Here is a 20,974-nt window from a genome sequence, read left to right on the forward strand (position 1 = left end):
CTCATTCAAGGTAGAGCTTGTGTTCTTCGTATCACTGACTCCCCAGTCCCAGCACAAGGAGGCACTCAGCAAATAATTGTTGATTAAATGCATAAATAGTTCTTTATGGAAGTAAAACTCTTGCTTATTCCCACAATCCTTCTTCCCTCTTTATTTAGATAGACTCGAGAGCACAGTAAGTATTTTTAAAACAGGCATTCAGTTTGCTTCTTCAGGTGGACTTCTCCCACAGATGACTCTGACATTCACAATAATTTCAGGTCAATGTCATCTTTTAGGGATATGGCCAGAGGATATTGGGCCACACTATATTTTTAATTACAAAACAAGACATATGTTCAATCGATACTGTATGGTGGCTCCCACGGTGAGCCCACTTTGACTCAGTGGGGCTTGACAGCCAGCACTAAATCTTTCCATGGGGTTCAGTTTCACTTGGCCTCCTCTAGCCCCAGGAGTTTTTATACAGTACACATTTTCCACATGTAATTAAGTAATGGAGAGTGAGTTGTTATACGTGACATTTAATTTTCGATAGTGGGGGAAGGTATGACAAGAGCTGCAGTCAAGATCATTAATCTCCTTGGATCCCTGCACTGCCAAATACAGCAATTCATTCTTTCTTGTATTAATATAGCTCTCCTCCTGTACTTAAAATTATAGCGTTTGTGTAGAGGGGATATGTCGAATAGGAAGATCCACAGAATTGAATGTGTGCTACATAGTAAGAATTCATGATTGTAAAATACATCTGGATTATCCACTGTAGAATAATCTAGTATACTAAAGTCCATATGTGCTGTAGACACAAGGACGTGATTACGGGATTGTCCAAGATCTAATGTGGGGACAAAGTGGGAGGGGGGAGTGACTCTGTAAGTCATGTATACACAGCAGCAACTTGCTAATTTTCACTAATGACTCACAGACCTCTTGTGAACTACAGATCAATTAGTATATGAATAAATACAAGTGTTAAAAGAATATGACAAGGACGTGATCACACAAATGTACATCACTACAGACTAAAGGCCCCTGTTAATTACAATGTTGCCTGCAGCACATTTTAACAGCTTTCTGTGATTACTGCTAATCATACTCCCAAATCTGTGGCCAGTTCCCATTTTTATTTCGATTGTCAATAAATTTGGAAAAGAGCTGCCGAGGTATAGAAGCCAAAAATTTCTCTATGATGGAAATGCACAGAGAATCAATAATTTCAACTAAGGAAGGAAGGATTAGCAAATAGAAGCACTAACTATAAAGAAATACAATTTCTAAATATCAGTGTTTAAAGTAACATTATACAGCATAAGTTATGCAGCTTAAAGGAAGTGTAATTGCACCTGTTGTGCTGAGATGATTTAAGTATTAACCTCCTGACACTTGATAGGAAACCAGTATTTACCTGCTTTAGGATTTGGTTCCAAAATAGGCACAACTAGGGTTCTGATACCAGTAGTCTGAAAGAGGTAACCTACAGGCAGAGGTGTATATAAAGGAGTGATGAACTAGATAATCAGCCTGAAGGACAGAGGATGATGTGTTGGACAGCACTGAAAATGCACAGGTTACCACACATAAATAGGTCACCAATCTGCCATTATACCCCCATTGGTGATATACACAGTGCATAAAATATTTTTTCTTTTTTTGATTTCCTTAAGTGTTTTAAATTCTGACACCATTTGATGCTACTCATCCCAGTAAAATCTATTATAACATATTTTATTGACATGGGGATTAATTCATGTTAATTAGATTTTTGTTTATATATTCTTTCATTAAATGGTATTCTACTCCTTCTTAGAATATCAGGCCATCACTTAAAAGGAGGAGGAGGAGGGGTGCCTGTCTGGCTTAGCTGGTGGAACATGCAACTCTTGGGCTGTCATGGCCCTGAATTCAAGCCCCAGGTGGGTGTAGAGCTGGGGGGAAAAAAAAAAAAAAAAGGGGGAGTAGGAGAAGCAGCAGCAGACACAGAACAACAGAGATGTTTTAGGTAGGCTATGTCCATGTCTCTTATTTTAACATTTATTAGAAATGATTTATGTAATACCTATAGCTATCTCTTCTAGTGATTTTTTAAAAATTTTATTTAAATTCTAGTTAGTTAACATACAGTGCAATATTGGTTTCAGGAGTAGAATTCAGTGATTCATCACTTATCTACAACATCCAGTGCTCTATCTCTTCTAGTGTTTAATCATTATGATGTTAATTAAAATTCTTAAACTGTGAATGTGCTTCACTTAAAAAAATGACTCAAGATTCTGGAATGAGGGTGCCTGGGTAGCTCAGTGGGTTAAAGCCTCTGCCTTCGGCTCAGGTCATGATCCCAGGGTCCTGGGATCGAGCTCTGCATCGGGCTCTCTGCTCAGCAGGACGCATGCCTCTCCCTCTCTCTCTGCCTGCCTCTCTGACTACTTGTGATCTCTGTCTGTCAAATAAATAAATAAAATCTTAAAAAAAAAAAGATTCTGGAATGAGACCAAATATATGCACAGGAGTGGTTTATCTCTTTCCTTTTCCCCAACTTCTGTAACCTCCTTCTCTCTCTCCCTCCCTTTTCGGGCCATGACCATCATCATCTTCATCACCCAACTGCAAACATTGGTGAGCCCATATCACCAGGCAATTTATACATAGTAACACATTAGACAATCTATGAAATAGCTATAAATATCTATCTATATATTTAAACACTTGATTTTTTTGAAAAAAAATATTTATTTATTTATTTATTTGAGAGACAGAGAGCGAGCATGTGAGAGAATTCTCAAGCAGATTGATCTTGGGATTGATCCTAAGACCCTGAGATCATGACTTGAGCTGAAATCAAGAGTTGGCTGCTTAGCTGACTGAGCTGCCCAGGCGCCCTGAGACAACTGTATCATCCGCATACTGCCTCTCAGGAAACTGAACAAGCTCACACACTTGGGGGATTCTAGAATCAGGTTTCAGGAGATAGGGTGAATCTAGGGTTTCCTCTCTTAATCACTAAGCCTCAGAGTTCAAGCTTGCTTTAGAAAAGAATTTGTCACTTAGGTAAGAGCTCTCAGGCTCTCAGTCAGATGAATAGTTCCTTCCCTTATGGAAACTGAAGCATTAATTAATAAAACGTTGGCACACAAATTACCAGATACGTATCTACTGAATCAAACAAAAGGTTGTTAGCAGTGCGTACATCTGTCTTGATTCAATTTAAACTCGTTTTTCTTTACATAGTCTCAAAATGGATGACAACAGACTATGCAAAAATCACACCTACATCTTTTTTTATGCTTACAAAGGAAGCTAGAAAAACTTTCCCCAGCTTAGATTATTTGGGAAAGTACTGAGGAGAGGGACTTAAGTATGAGAAATTTTGTAAAATAATGAATTATTTTTTATCTATATGTATCTTTTTATCTATGTATCTTTAAGTCCACAAAATAAATAAAACTAACTTACTATGATTGTTGCCTTTGGAGAATAAATTATCTGGAATTGCTTAGAAGGAGCTGAAAGGCAATTTATTCAATAAAGCTTTCTGAATGCAGACTATGTGTTTAGGCACTACAACTTAATGACCTTGCAAGAAAGGTTCTGAATTAGATTACATATTTGGAATGTACATTGGTACTTCTAAGTTGCTTCAAATCCCTTCCAGTAAATAAGTATTCTGTGGTATCCTCAATCATGCTTATACTATTAATTTACTGAACAAATGATTTCCTTGATTCTGATCTCTTCTGAATGATCAAAATTGAAATCATCAGACACTAAATTAATGGGGCTTCATTACTGTTATTAAAATTCTCCTCAGCTTTCTCTTCTGTATTCTAAATAATTTCAAATCATGTAGCCTTTCTTCCTTGAAGGAGGAGGGTTCTATTTCCTAACTACTTAATTGTGTTGATGGTTTCCTTTGGATCCCATCCAATTTTCTTTTTGCTCTTTAAAACGGGATGGCCTCATATGGGTGAAGAGGTGAGAGCAACGTCAAGGACGTACCTGCAGCCGTTGCCCCCACGTGCTGAGGGTGAAGCACAGACACTGGTGGGTGCTGTGGGTGCCTGCTCACGGAACCCTCACATGACTCTCAGCAAGGTGTTCAAGCCGGCGGGCATTTCTGTCCATGGGGGACACCTTCACTGCTTTGAGTGGCTGACCTTTCCCCAAGTCTGTTCATATTTTTAGCATCTAACTCTAATTTTGTAATTTCTGGCAACAGGAAGGGCAGAGAAACCCACAAAGGAGACTGGTGCCTAACAGAGGACTTCAAGGTGAGTGAGCAAGAGGAGGCTGTCTTAACACACAAGACTGAGGAGAAGGAGAAAGGATTCTCCCTTTGGAAACAAGAGTGAAAACCTGGAAATCCAGGAAGGGCCACTGGGTGGGAGGGAGGTTACTAATGTAGGATTTCCTTAGGAGTAAAGCAGCAACAATACCCTGTAAGCTGAAATGATGGCATGGGAAAGGGTACATCAGTCACCTACATTAGTGCCCACATCTGGGAATGAGTCTACCCCTGAAACCCAGGGGTCCCAAGAATGGATAGGTCTTAATGACAGGTAACTAGTCACAGTAGGAAGAAGAATGACCTGTCAAAAAACACCAGCCAACACCCTTTCAGCCTCTACTCTATGTCAGAGGGTGTGTTCAACATCAACATTTCAAATTTTTGACATATCACAATGAATGAGGTAGGTGCTTTATTATTCTCATTTTACAGCTGTTATCTGAGACTCAGAAGGAAAAATACCAGAGCAACAGTTAATGGACAGGGTTAGTTACATTATTTAATGATAATTCAGATTCATCAGCCACTTTGGTCCAATAAAAGGAATCAGACATTCCATTGATGATGAGGCAACAACAGCTACCACCAATGGGAATTCCAAAGTCTGACTTATTTATGCCAGAAGGATGCAGTCAGGTAGCAGGTAGGGTAAGGGAAAATGTGGAAACCCAAACATTCCACATGACTCTAAACCTCACATCTGATCCCCTCTGGATTTCTCACCAGCACTCTTACTATGAAGTTCCTACAATGTCCTGGGTTCTGTTTTCCTGCCTATTGCTTGATGGAGACATCAATGAGTCAGCAAATATACCACATGTTGGTGACAGAAGGAAACTAGAAGGTTCTACTGAGGGGACGATCACCTCCAGGAAGGGAAGAAATTTAAAAAATTGAATACAAATACCAACCTCAACCACTAATTCCATCATATGAAATGTAAATAACAAGAAAACCTCATAATTGAAACAATTTATGCTTTCCTTGAAGTGACGTTAAAAAAGGAAAATGTATTTTTAGGATACGGTGATTTTGTTAGACAAACCAAAGACAAAACAGTCTTACAAAATAATAGCAACTTCAGAAGAGATCTTAGATTTTAGAAAACCACACATTTATCTATCTTACCTGATGAAAACCAGCTTGACCTTTGATGGGGCGGTCTTAATAATGGCAGATGCATTTTGGTGACTTCTTCCATAAAGGATCTGATTATTTATCTATTTGGGAAAAAATAAAATGCACTTGTAAAAATGCAATATGTATACTTTGTATAAAAATAATATATATTACTAATATATATATTAATAATGTAAAATAAATGTATTTATTTGTACATTCATGCAAACAGATGGGTATATACTTGGAATTAAACAATGAAGTGCATTCATTTCTAAGTGGTTCCATGTAGGACTCTACAATGCTAAAAATCTTCATAGTCTTTGTAGTACGGACTCAAATACTAATTCTAAACAGCTATTAACATCTCTTAAATTCAGTTTTGAAAGCAGTTAATGAAGAATACAGAGTCCTTGACTCTTGCTAAACTTCAAGAAAGCAGTAGTTGAGCTAAATGCAAAAACCTTATGGCAGATATATTTCCTACAGTTTTCCAGATTCCTAAAAGATGTAGAAAACAGACCAACCTGTGGTATTCACTAGAGTTCTGGAGGGCCCATTAAACATGATTCTGTAAATGTGTCAAGGTTATTACACAGCATAAATTTTGTTACTCCAGAGGAGGTAAATATTATATCCCCATTTTAAATCAAAATTTAGATCAATTGTACAGAAACATTTTACTATATGCAATCAATGAGCCATCTGCTCTTATCTAAGATGTGGTAGGATTTTTAACTTGATTGAACTCACCTAAATATGATCTAAAAACATTTGCACTCCAATTTTTTTTTACTCCAGATTTTTCCACTGATAAACTATGATGAGAGCAATAATCAATCTTTTATTTCACCCAACTAATAATAGCACACACAGTTCTGGCTTTTCTCCTCCCGTCTCTTTAAGTAGTTAATGATCTATACTGTCCCAATATAACTGAGGCCTTGAGATTTTCTACTATTTAAGGGATAGCATAGTATACTTTATAAGGAAGCGTAAAAAGGGATTTCCAGTTTTTGTAATTTGCATTTGCCTGTCCTTGACGTCTCTGAAATTTTGTGTGGGAGGACACACCTGGAAAAGGTTTTTGTCACAGCCGATATAATGAAAAAGTGTAGGGAAACGAACACTTCACAGGATGGAGTTGTCCGAAATGAAGCTCATCCATCATCTTGAAGGGGGGTAAAGTGGGAATGCACATCAAAGCCGCTGCAGAGACTAAACTGGAACCTCCTTCTCACTATGCCCCTCACTCTACCAGCTTCTGTATTAACCAAAATAATCAACCTCCCAGAAATGCCCGGATCTGCACACTATTTCCCTGTGCCTCAGTCTTCGCTCTTTTTAAGATTTGAGAAAGAGAAAGTGAGCATGTGTCCAAGAGTACGGTGGGGAGGGGCAGAAGGAGGGAGAGAATCCCTCACGGGGACTCCACGTCCAGCGCGGAGCCTCCCATGGGGATCCATCCCATGACCCTGAGATCAGGACCTGAGCTGAAATCAAGAGTCACCGCTCAGCAGACTGTGCCACCCAGGCGCCCCTCGGTTTTCACTTCTTGAAAAGGAATCGAGGCATCTACCTCATAAAACTGTTGTGAGAATTACATGGTAAGTGCCTTTAAATTTCATTTGTAATGACTTTAATACACAAATAATTTTTAATTTGGCGGTGTTCAAAATTACTCATCTTTTTTGTTACGGCTTGTACCTTTTAAATATCATGTACTTATTTAAAAAAATTTTTTTTAAAGATTTTATTTATTTATTTGACAGGGAAAGAGACAAGCAGAGGGAGCAGCAGAGGCAGAGGGAGAAGAAAGCCCCTGCTGAGCAGGGAGCCCCATGTGCGGCTCGACCCCAGGACCCGAGGATCATGACCTAAGCTGAAGGCAGCCGCCTAACTGAATAAGCCACCCAGGCGCCCCAATATCATGTATTTAAAGATGTGCCTGCCCTCTGGATGATACTACAACAATGGACATGTGCCATTATACATCTGTCTGATACCACACAATGGATACCACCAAGAGTGAACCCCAGTATAAGCTCTGGATTTGGTGATGATGATATCACTGCAGGTTCATCAACCGTAACAAACATACCACTCTGGATGTTGGGAATCTAAAAGGGTCAGATGGGAAATCTCTATACCTTCCTCTCAATTTCACTGCTCTAAATATATATGTATATATATTTTTTGAAGCACCCACCCTTTAAATTATGTTTTCTCCTAATACTTTCATGGTTTTAGTTGCCTTATATTTACATCTTACCTAATGTAGTTATAAGGCAAAAATGGTTAAATAAGTCATGTAATTATTAAGATCAGTGTGAAAAAAAAAAAAAAAACTTAATGACATAGAAAATGCCCAAATGTACTAAGCAGCAAAACCTAGTTACAAAATAGTATGTCTGCTATGATCACTTTTTTTTTTACAAACCATATTTCTCAATTTCTTTTACAATGAACAAAAAAATGAGGAACTTTATATATTTGATTTTATTTTCATTTATTTGAGATAGAGACAGAGAGCGAGAGAGAGAGAGCATGAGCAGCGGGGAAGGGCAGAGGGAAAGGGAGACAGATGAGCAGGGAGCCCAACATGGGCTCAATCCCAGGACCCTTAGATCATGACCTGAGCTGAAGGCAGATGCCCAACTGACTGAGCCACCCAGGTGCCCCATAAATAAGGAACTTTATATCACAATTTTAAAATGAGATGGCATGTGGAATATGCCTGATTCAATGTCTGGCACTCAGATAATTATTTGCGAATGTCTTCCCCACTGTGTCTGACCAGTGCTTTCAGAGAGCAGAGCTATTAAACCTTCCTGTCTTTGAGTTTCGGGGCACTAGATTTTAAAATGTTCTTTTGCACTTACAGCTCACCTTACATGGTAAAGTCAATCCCTCTTAGGTGGTGAGCATCAGTGCAAGCACAAGGCATTTACAGAACTGAGCTCAACCTCTTAAGGCCAGGAACTATGTCCCCACCAGGTACTTGCCAGCCTGTCCTTCGAAGCCTGCACACAGTGGCTCTCAGCGAGGACGGACTGGATCACAGAGCCCCGAATCCAAGTGATGTTTCCATTAATCAGCCGCTAGTCTGCTTTCTCTGAGGTGGGCTCTAGCCTTCAAAGGGATTGAGGGTTTTTCTTTTTAAAGTCTTTTTTATTAGCAAAAGCTTGGATATACAGAAAATTAAGCTGTTCCATGTTTGTGGATAAGCCTGCTTTTTAGCTGCGATCTTCCATTTGGATAGAATAAAATGTATAGTCTTATTATTCTAAGAGGGAAAAATTACAGCCTGAATGAAGAAAGTGGGTCATTAATTTTAATTTATCTAAGAGTAAAAATCTACAGTTATGCCTTCCCGATGCTGTTTGTGAACATTCAGGGGCTCTGGCTACAGAAAGGTAGAACAGCTTGCTTGCTGGGGATGTTTCTTCTGGTGCCAACAACTGTGCCATCTACAGGGATGGCAGTTGCTCCTGCCAATGTTTGGAGGCCTCTGGAGAAACGCTGCTATGCGGCGCAAGACTGGGAACAGAACAAGAAACTCAGGACAGAGGGAAGCCTGATGGAACTGGAGTAAATCTGAAAAGCAAATGCAGATCTCAGGATTAAAAAAATCTAAGACAAAGCCTCTCTTCTGACCTCAGGAAGAACACATTCACAGCCGCTGAGTTCCAAGACAGTGAGATCTCTCTTCTGTTTTTGTAGATCTTATTTAATATAAAATAGTTTCGCCATTTAAATGAAAGGCACATATAGCTTCCCACTGCATAAGCAGTTTTTCTATTTCTTCATCACGAAAGGAAACACACTCCAGAGAAAATCAGTAAGTAATTAGAAAGAATATGATGCATTTTATGCACAATTAACTTCAGACTGTCCCTTTTTCTATTTCTGAGAAGCTGCTGTTCTCTGAGGGCACTATTCTTTAAACACCAGATGTAGGACATCCTCTAAGTATAGCACAGGCAAAAAAGAAAGCACTCTACACTTCCTCCAAGTCTTTCAGGTTAATTCTAATTAATAACAGCTACTATTTATCCAGGGCTTACTCTGTGCCAAACATTATGTTAAGCTCTTCAGGTACAGTATCTCATTTAAATCTCAGAGCAACCGGGGTATTATGGAATTCCAAGAGTTGAAGCAATTTGCCCTCGGTGATTCAGCTTTTGTTTAGAAGCCCATAGTCCTAAGAAACACCTAGAAGTCCCATTTGTATGATACACATAAAAATCATATGATTTTGAAAGTCACCTTTATAAAGATGTCTGTTCTCTGAGTGGGAACAGGAGGATGCTGGTAACCTACCATCTTAGGTCCTAGAACTCTGAGATACAGAAGTCAGAATCAAAGCATTTCACCATAATGCAAAGAGGAAAAGCCCCCTAGTTGACTGCTAGGCTTTTCAAGTCCTAAACGCAACATGGAATCCCTTAAGACTCTACTTTTCTCTTTGTGCAAACAAACTACAACCTGAATAATAATACTTACTACACATCTTTTCATTGTACAGATATTGTGTATAGATTGATCACCATTTTAATTTTTTCTGACTCACGCCAAAGGAAGATAATTAAAATATTTCATTTTCAGGCAAATACTGCTCCCATCTTTATAGAATATAAAATGATCATTCAGGTTATCTAGAAATTAGAAAAACATTATCATTTTCTATTTACTTCCAGGAAACTGAGAAGCAGAGAAGTGGCTTACCTAAAGTTTCTCCTTTCAATGGTGACTCAATGATATATAAAAAGAATAAAAAATTACTTAGATATGTCCTTATTTTTGACAGTATTCTTATTGGTGGGGAGAACTATCCTTAGTTCTGATTGGGTGTTCCTATTACACCTAAATTATCTATTATCTTAAAATCTGAGATCCACAACTCTTCTATTCAAGGATAACCATATATCCCTACTTCTTCTGGGACAGTCCAGTTTATGCATGTTGAGAGACACTTGTACCGATTCTCTATATCTTCTGTGAGTTTCTATGATGTGGTCATATTCTGTGATGTGGATGTGAAGGTCCAGGAAAAGCCATCATTTCCTGAGGGCCCCCAGGCAACCTGATCTCCAAGTTTTAGGAGGGACACCCATACGACCACAAAAAATTCTCCCTTTTTTGGTTAAATTACCTTGAGCTAATTTCTGTTCTTTGCCAGCAAAAAGTCTCCACCCATACAATATCTCCGCCTGTATTTCTATTCATTTAATTTTTTTTAAAATTTTTAAATTTATTTCCACCTGTATTTCTAAATATTAACTTATATATTCAAGTGACATCCCGCTTTCTATCTCCTAAATCTTAACACTCTCTCCGACACTTAATAATTTATCTTGGCATTCAGAGCAAAAAGAGAGGAAAAGAGAGGAAAAAGGCTTTCTGTCCAAAGGAGTATTCTAAACTCTCGAGCTACAATTCTGGTTTTCTTATCTGTGCTTGGCTTCTTCTCCTAATACTGACAAAAAGGGCTTCCTGAGCTCCTCCACACGGTAACTTCAATTTCAGCTCAGGGATTCCTGGTCCCAGAAAGACACAAATATTTTATCATGGGTAAATTAGCTCACCTTTTCCTAAATTCTGAATTTCCAGTTCAATGAGGTGTCTTTCAGGGACAAACAACAGCAGGTCTAGATACTGAAGATGATAGCCTCAAATCTATAAAACTCAGAAATCATATTATAATGGGTTTTCTATGGGATTCATATTTCCCTTCATGGGTTGATTTCTGCAGCTGTAGTGGGAGGAAAAAATTCAGAAAACACTATTTTGAGGTAAACCCTCTATATTTAGGTACCCAAAACAGGACATTTAATTGCATTATTTTATAGTCTGTAGAATTAGGGTTAATACAGCAAGATTCAGCAAAAATAAATGGATATAAATCCTTTTGTTATACTACATAAACTTTCCCTTAAGAGGTCTTTAATGAGATTTGTTTCACTAAAATTAATTATTCAAAAATATCTCTCCATTTTCCATAGTTCAACTGAACATGAATATAAATTTATGCTGGAGAGCAACTCAATTAAATCTACTCAAAAAACTTACAAAATTGGAAGTCAAAGTTAATTAACTTAAGCTGGGATTAGAAATATTAATTATATAAAAACTAAAATTTAGTTCAAGCAACAGATTTGCCTGAGGTTTGAATATCATGTTATAATACAATACTCAACAACACCACCTCTGCCCATACTTTTATTAAAGTAGAGCATTTCTTATGAAGAGTTGAGAAATTATAATTAAAAAACTGAGATGGGATTCAGGTAACTGGAACTTCTGATAATGAAATCTGAGAGTCCTTCTCCCTACTTTACTTTTAAATGTAGTCCATATTTTACATTTCATGATATTGGAATTTGTACCTTAACTTTTTCTTTAATAAACTCTTTTAATGAGTATAACATGCATCCAGAAAAAAAACCACAAATAAGTATTTATAAGTTGATGAATATTTTTATAGGATAATTTAAAAAATAATTTTACTTATTTATTTGAGAGAGACCATGAGTTGGGGGAGGGGTTGAGGGAGAGGTTGAGGGAGAGGGAGAATCTCAAGGACTCCCTGCTGAGTGTGCAGCCTGATGCCGGGGATCGATCTCATGACTCAGATCATGACCTGAGGCAAAATCAAGAGTCAGACACTTAACTAACTGAGCCACCCAGATGCCCCTATAGGTTAATTTTTAGTCAAACAATTTCACTGCTAAAAATTTATCCTAAAAAGATTAAAAATCTGGGATCAAAAAAATGTCTGTCATGGCTATACTTTAATACTCCATTATGAGAAAAAATGGAAAAACCCTATAGTCATCAACAAAAAGTTTATCATATTTGCCATTGTTATGTTGATAAATGGAAAACTGTGGCATTAAAAGGAGGTAAAGGATGACACAGATCTAGATTCACTGCCATAAAAAGATAAAATTACTGAGTGAAAAAAATAAATGATAAAATATCATGTTATCAATCAGGTTATTTTCATTTATGTAAAAGTTCTTAGTCTAAAGAAAGCTCTATGAGGGGGCACCTGGGTGGCTCAGTCCTTAAGCCTCTGCCTTGGGCTCAGGTCATGATCCCAGGGTCCTGGGATTGAGCCCTGCATTGGGCTCCCTGCTTAGCAGAGAGCCTGCTTCTCCCCTTCCCAATCCCCCTGCTTGTGCTCCCTCTCTCACGGTGTCTCTCTCTGTCAAATAAGTAAAATTAAAAAATAAAGAACGCTCTATGAGTATTTACTAAATATCAACAATGACAATGCCTCAAATCTGGTGGGATTTGAGGTGATTTCAAGTTTGTTTTTCTCTATTGATATTTTATTACTATTTTGTAATAATACCATTTAACAAATGCTTACAACACATAAGGCACATGCATATACATGCATATCTTAAATACATTATTTCACTTAAGTCTCATACATCAGTAGAGGAATGCATTATCACCTGATTATACAGACAGAGAAACTGAGGTGTAGTGCGTTTAAGGAATTTACCAATATAAGTTATCTAGAGCCAGTATTTATAGCCAGATCTGAGTCCAAAAGCCTGTCCTGTTAACGATTAGGAAACATTCCTTTTTTTTTTTTTTTAAGATTTTATTTATTTATTTGACAGAGAGAGCACAAGTAGGGGAAGTGGCAGAGGGAGAGGGAGAAGCAGGCTCCCCACTGAGCAAGGAGCCTGATGTGGGACTCGATTCCAGGACCCCAGGACCATGACCTGAGCTGAAGGCAGATGCTCAATCAACAGAGGCACCCAGGCATCCCAGGAAACATTCCTAAAGGTATTTATCTGAGGTTAAAAAAAAAGTCATAGGATAAGTAACTCATTCTTAATCCTGTGAAATTTTAAATTCAATTAACAGCCTCACAAAATAGAAACCCCAGACTCAGAAATATTCCAAAAGAAGTATAATAGATATATGTTATCTCCATCCATTTACTCATTACCTCAGCAGTCACCGTACAAGAATGAGGACACAGGAATTTTTATTACCATCATTACAAAAGCTACCGTGTAATGAGCACCAGGTATGCTCCAGATGCCAGATTCTCTGAACATCACTTTATAGGAATTACTTTATTCAGTCAGATATATGGCTCCTGCACTCAAGCATCCTGTACTCTAGTAAGTGACCACAGTTTTAGAAACAAAAAATTGCCTGCCATATGATGAATGTTGGCATAAAGCAAGAAGTGACTGTCTCTTTTGAGAGGAGTGGGTTAGTCTTGAGGCACAGAGAGAAACTCAGCAGGCACAGGGGTGGGGGAGGTGAGCGGCAGGAACAGCACCAGGACCAGCAGAAAGCCTATGAAAAGACAGGCAGGTAGGAAACTGCAGGTCCCTTTCTAGGAACCACAGGGACTGGGGTATAGCTTTTGAGAGGGGATGCTGTGTGTTACAGGAGTAACCAGGTCCTATTCAAAGAAGATCTTGTAGAAGATTATCTCTTTCCAAGAACCTTGGGCACTCGCCCCCATGAAGAATGATGCTCACTTTTCAAACCACCATTTCAGTTTTGCAGGTGGGGGAGAAGAAGAGAAGAGAGGGGCAGCAAGGCTAGGGGACGGAACAGGGGAAGATGACTTAAACTCATGTGAAAACAATTTCATTCTAATGAAAAAATATTTCTGAATAAATTGTCACATCAATCTTTTCCTCAGCAAGACAAAATAATACACATCAAGCTCCAATAATTTAATACTTTGGGCAAAGGAGCAGGTTTTAAGGATAGTTTAATGACACAGTGCTGAAATGAGGTCTGTAACTTCAATGTAATCTGTTTCTTGTGAAGTACAATGTTCCCAAAGGAACACATTCATTTAAAAGGCTTAAGCGTGAGAGATTTATATTCGCTCAAACAAATCTAATTAAACTGAAATACCTTCTAAAGGCAAAGTAATAGTAATATGTAGCTCACATCTCTCTAAATTTGATATATTCAGAAAACAGGATGTTCTTTTGAATCCTAAATCTTGACAATTCTGAAAAATACTGACTTCAAGGAAGTGAGTGGAGACATACATTTATGTTTTGCTCTGATTGTTAGTGTTTCTTTGAAAGTTGCCCCAATTGCTACAGGTTGGTTCACTTGATCAAAATGAAGGAGGTGCATTGGATAATTTCCTGTTACCTGCAGGGCATAGAGGGAGTGAATGGAGGCAGAAGTATAATCCACCTCTTAACAGCTCATTAATATTGCAAAGGAATCATGTTTTCCTAGGAGGCTGGGGCATTACAACCCACCTCTCTTGGTGGTCTTGTTAGTCCCATAAGTGACTAGGACTCAGCTGACCACTGACCTGGAATTCCTTCTTCCTAGAACATCCGTACATGCTGTGAGTCAAGACTTCCCCCAAACTAGTGATCCCCAGCTTCGTGTTTGCCTCTTTCATACAATGATTTAATTAGAGCTCTACTCCAAATCCCTCTGTTACTAGACGTTTTCCTCTCTTCAAAATATTTTCCTTGACATGCCCACAGAGACAGCCAGACACCCAATCAGTCATCAAAGGACTTGCTCAAAGTGCCTAACTCCCCTCCTCCAAACTTCACCTTCTCTTTAAAAAAAAAAAAAAGAAAGAAAGAAAAAAAAGATTAAAGTCTTGTCAGTTAATCAGTCCTGTAGAATCAAGGTTAGATCGTGCACATCTGGAAACTTCTAAAGGCTGTGTCACAAAGAGTCTGGCACTGCCTCGCTGCATGTCATGGCAGGCGGGTAAGACGGGTGAAGACACTGAGACTCACACTTGGGGACTTGTCTGAGGATTCTAGGGAAGGGACTGGCAGAGCCAGAACCCCAACTCCCATCTCCTGATCCCAAAGCCTCTTTCTAGCAGGGATGGGGTTGGAAGGGGACTCCTGCTACTTTGCGTAATACTCGTTCAAATCACCCAGAGCCTAACCACCTCCCTCTCTCTCCAAAATAATTCCCCAGCTCCCAATTCTCATTCTAGACTCTGGAGTAGTGAACACAGATAAAAATCCAAGTGGCAACTTTAAAAACTGCCTCACCCAAGTATAGTCCTACTTTCTCAGTCGCTTCCTTATGTGTTAATGTAGGATATATATGTAAAGAATTTTTTTCATTTATAAAAACCACATCTAGCAGGTCGGCTACAGTCTGATCATATACAGTCTTTGCTAGGTTTTGGGGAAATGGCCTCTTATCCAAATTTTCCATCTCACAGTTTGTAAAACACAGAAGAAAGATGATTTGATATTTTTTATGCCACATATTCAAACAACCACACCAAGACATATGTACCAGTACGTTGTAGTATTATTTGTATTGGCATGTAAGTAATATATATCATAAATGACATATCATTCAGTAGAAAAGGTATGTACAGTATGATTCTGTTTATTTACATTAATTTTAAAATCTGTCCTTTGCACAATGTATGTGACAATGCATTAGACCAACAGGGAGGATGGTAAGTTGACTGGGGTTACCTGGAGAGGAGTAGTATTACAGAGGTAAAAGAGGGAAGAGTATTACTTTTACCTGTACCATTAGAATTTTTTATGATTACATGATATTTTAAAAACATGTAAAAAAGTATAATCTGTGAGTTAAAAAAGAGAAAAAATAGCAGTAAGAATTAACATCTTTATGACAATTTGGTAGACTAGGGAATCATTCAGAATTAAAATCTATTTGCTGGGGCGCCTGGGTGGCTCAGTGGGTTAAGCCTCTGCCTTCAGCTCAGGTCATGATCTCAGGGTCCTGGAATCGAGTCCCCCATTGGGCTCTCTGCTCAGCGGGGACCCTGCTTCTCCCTCTCTCTCTGCCTGCTTCTCTGCCTACTTGTGATTTCTCTCTCTGTCAAATAAATAAATAAAATCTTTTAAAAAATCTGTTTGCTAACATAATACTTTTGAATCATAGTCAGAAACATAAATGAGGGGCAAGAAAACTTAGAGTCAAAATAATTTTAAATTATGATATTTAAACGTTGTGCAAAATTCTGAACCGTTAGCTGAGAAATCCTCCTATTCTCCTACCCTAATTTTTCTAGCCACAGCCCCTACGTTATGTCAATCCCATCCACTTGGCATTTAAAAGAGACATATGGAAACAGAAACTCAAGTTCAAGGGCAGGAAGTAATACAGACCATGTAAGGATCTCTTCTCCTTTCCTTTTGTGGTTTCCAGGAGATACTCAATGTTACTTGGCTGACGAAATTGCTAGTTCCATCACTGAGCAAACTACTTTATTTCACGCAATTGGTGTGTAATCTGAACTGAATAGCAAATTCTTCTACAATAAGGTTCCTGGTACTTTTGTCAATGTCCTTCTATGACAGGAGCAAAAATTCGCATCTAGACTCCTAATAAGATCTGTTATATGCTGACTAGTTAAAAGCTCACGTAGGTCCCACCTTCAGAGATTCTCATCTAGTAGGATGGGATAGAGTGTGGTTATCTAGGTGAACCTGTCCTATGATTCTGATACACAAACCTGGTTGAGAGCAACCTACACAGCTGAAGAGATTTGTTTGGTAAAATTTTTGAGAAAGGATTTACAGCTTTTATGTTCCCCAGAATAGAGATCAGAAATTCCTTAGGCTAAGTCATGAGCTGAAGTTTAAAAGCAAAAATTTAGACCTCAGAATCACAGAACATTAAGTTTGAAAGATTTTTAAAGATATTATTGACTTCTATTTTATAGTTAAGAGATGCCAAGAGAGATTAAGGGATTTATCTGAAAAAACAAACAAAAAAAAGCTAATTAAAAATGTATCTGGTATCACAAGCTATCTCTCTTACAAAAAAATAGTACTTTTTTTTTTTAAAAGATTTTATTCATTTATTTGACAGAGATCACAAGTAGGCAGAGAGGCAGGCAGAGAGAGAGAGAGGGAAGCAGGCTCCCTGCTGAGCAGAGAGCCCGATGTGGGACTCGAGCCCAGGACCCTGAGATCATGACCTGAGCCGAAGGCAGTGTCTTAACCCACTGAGCCACCCAGGAGCCCAAAATAGTATATTTTTAACAAATAATAACTAGTATTCTTGTTTTTCCATTCTGTCATCTCTACCTTTGAATTTCAAGTCAATTACCTAAAGTTACGAAGCATTTAAAAAAGTCTATACAAAGAAGAGACATCTGATCTAAAGAAGGATTTTTATTTAGGATAATAACACAAATAATGTCATGAACTGATGCCAAAACAGTCGGGCTAGGTTTTTTAAATGTCTGTGGAAGTACCCTGAATAAAATACATGGGCAAAAGAATGAAAGAGGGAAATGCACATCTGCATCAAGGACTTAGTTAAGCAGTTCAATGTAGCTGGATCTTACAATGGTGAAGCAGTTGCAGAAGCTGCAAAGGCAGGTCAAAGATATCTTCTGAAGGACTTTGGATATTATGATAAGGAGTTTCAATTATCCCATTAATGAGTATTCTTCTGTGTTATACTTAAATTTCATTTTAAAACAAAAATAAATAAAATCTTTTTAAAAAGTGGCGGGCGGGGTGTCTGGGTGGCTCAGTCAGTTAAAAGTGTGACTCTTGATTTTGGCTCGGGTCATGATCTCAGGATCCTGAGACTTTCTCTGCAGCTCCCCGCCCTGCCATGCTCTCTCTAAATGAATAAAATCTTAAAAAACAAAACAAAACAGATAGATAACCTGAACAGGTGCTGGAAAAGTATTTGACAAAATACAATGTCAAATTGTGATTTAAAAGGAAAATCCTTGTACCAAATTAGAAATGGAAAGGAATCTCCTAGGCTTGATAAAGGGCACATATCAAAAACCTACATATAGGTAAGGTCTTCTTTAATCATCCAACACCAAATGGCTTCTGAGATTGGTGCAAAAAAAAAAAAAAAAGAGAGAGAGAGAGAGAGAGGGAGAAAGAGAAAAACGAAGGAAGGAAGGACGATAAAGATCATAAAGATTGAAGAGGAAGAAATAAAACTCCCTTACACAGATGAAATGATCAATTATCTCTAGAAAATGCTAAGGAATCAACCAAAAAAAGCTACTAGAACTAGTAGGTTACTTTAGCATGATTATAGGATACAAGGTCAATATGCAAATACATGAAAATCAATTGTATTTCTATATACTAGCAACAAATAAAAATGAAACAATAAAAAAATCCACTTATAAAAGCACTGAATACGAAATAGATAAGAATACATTTAACTGAAAATGGAAAAGTTCTGCACTGAAAACTATGAAACATTTCAGGAAAATAATTAAATGGAGAGATATTGCATTCATAATTTGGAAGATTCAGTATTGTCAAGATGCCTAGCCTCCCTAAATTAAACTATAGATTCAATACAATTACCTATCAAAATCCAAGGAGACTTTAAAAAAAAAAGAAATGTACAAGTTGGTTCAAAGATTCATACGGAAACTCAAAGGACCTAGAATAGTCAAGATAGTTTTCAAAGTAAGAACAAAACAAGGACATAGCGCTACCTGAATTCAAGACTTGCTATAAAGACACAGTAATCAGGACAGTGTGGAAACAGCATCAAAGATAGGGAGATTAATAGAAGAGGACTGAGAGTCCAAAAACAGACGTACAGCTATATGGTAATTTCATTTTTGACAAAGGTGCAAAGGAAGTCAATGAGGGGAAAAAAGTCTTTTCAACAAATGGTGCTGAGCAACTAGGAACTCACATGGAAAAAAACCCATCAACCCTTATCTCACAGCACACACAAAAATTAACTCGAGATGGATCATAGAACTAAACACAAAAGCTAAAACTATAAAGTTTTTAAAAGAAAATATAGGATAATATTATTGTAATTATTGGAGGGAAGCAAAGATTCTTAGCTAAGACAGTAACTATAAAAGAAAACATGAATAAATAATGATTTCACCAAAACTAAGAAGTTCTATACATAAAAAGATACATCAAGAAAATAGACAAGCCACAGATTGAAAGATCCATAAATCATATATTTGACAAAGAATTAGTATATCTATAATGAACTTCTACATTCAGTTCAATTATAAAAAGACAACCTAATTAAAAATGGAAAAAAAGACTTAGACACTTTATAAAATAATCTGAAAGGCTGTTGAAAAAGAAAAATGCTTAATTTTATCAGTCATCAAGAAAATGTAAATTAAAGGGGCACCTGGGTGGCTCAGTCGGTAAGGTTAAGCATCTGCCTTGGGCTCAGATCATGGTCCCAGGGTCCTGGTATGAAACCCCACATCGGGCTCCCAACTCAGCAGACAGCCTGCTTCTCCCTCTCCCTCTGCCTCTACCTGTTGCTCTGCCTACTTGTGGTATCCATCTCTCTGTCAAATAAATAAATAAAATCTTAAAAGAAAGGGAAAAAAATGTAAATTAAAGTCACAATGAGGAATCATTACAAAGCCACCAGAGGAGCTAAGGTTGTAGAACAACCAGAATGCCCATACACTGCTGGTGGGAATGTTTAATGGCCCAACTCTTTGGGAAAAAGGGCTGGCGGATTCTTTTTAAGCTAAACACACAACTACCTTGTGACCCACTAATTTACTATTAATATTTATCCATGAAAAAGGAAAATATTTGTCCTCAAAAAGACCTGTCACACAAATGTTCCTAGCAACTTTATTCAAAACTCTGCAAAAAATCCAAAAGCCCATCCACAGGTAAACTGATAAGCAGATTAACTGATAAGCAATGTACTATTATTTGAAACAAAATGGGACAAACTACTAATACATGCAACAGCATAGATAAATCACCGACATGCAAAGTGAAAGAAGCTGGACACAAAAGAGTACTACTATACCATCCCATATACATCAAGTTCTACAACGGGAAAAAATAACGAAAGGAAAAAATAAAAAATACATCAATATAGTATTTGCCTCCCGGGATGGGAGAAGTTCCAATGGGAGAGTATATGAGAGAAAAGTTTCTGGGGAGAGAGAAATGATCAATGTTTGGATTATTCAGGTGTATACAGCTGTCAAAATTGTACAGAGAAGATCTGTGCATTTCATTTTTTGTAAATTTTGCGCCCCCCCCCCAAATACAAACATTAACAATTGCATAGGGATGGACATCTGGAGGGGTAGGTGACACAGAAATGACTGAGTGTTGACCACTGCTGAACCATGTGAGGGCTACACAGGATTTCATTACATCATTCTGCTTACTTTACAGATGCCCCAAAATACCCTTAATAAGAGCTGGGTTTTTGTTTTTGTTTTTAAAGAAGGAAAACCACATATGGGTATAACTTCCTACCTAAGCTTTTCCTAATAGAATACCTTTTGATTTTTAACCCTCAAACTTTATAAGGATCTACATATACTCTCAATCAAGTATTTTTCAGTAATGTTTATCCCCAATAGAAAGAAAAACACTTTAAACAAAATGTGTGAGGGAAACGTCCCAAGCGTCTTCCAGGTACAGAATCGCAAGGTGACGTTCTGAACCACGGACTCAGTAGCAACAAGGAGGGTGTGCAGGTTGGATGTTGGCGGGGCAAACAGAGACCGTTTCACTGCACACAATGCAATCCTGTTAGTAATCATACTATTTGGTGATTCTGAAGCGATAGTAGACATGTCAC

At 37.8% G+C, this 20,974-nt stretch overlaps 1 protein-coding gene across 1 annotated transcript in view; it reads right to left on the reverse strand.

Annotated features, from left to right (window-relative positions):
- PATJ (PATJ crumbs cell polarity complex component) overlaps positions 1 to 20,974 on the reverse strand; it is a 362,352-nt gene that overhangs the window by 120,417 nt on the left and 220,961 nt on the right. Inside the window, exon 29 of the mRNA XM_080800388.1 lies at positions 5,414 to 5,505. Coding sequence (XP_080656514.1) covers positions 5,414 to 5,505 — 92 coding nt within the window. The remainder of the gene's footprint in view (positions 1 to 5,413; positions 5,506 to 20,974) is intronic.

Source organism: Martes martes (genome assembly GCF_963455335.1).
Source record: "Martes martes genome assembly, chromosome: 4".
Classification (NCBI taxonomy): Eukaryota; Metazoa; Chordata; class Mammalia; order Carnivora; family Mustelidae; genus Martes; species Martes martes.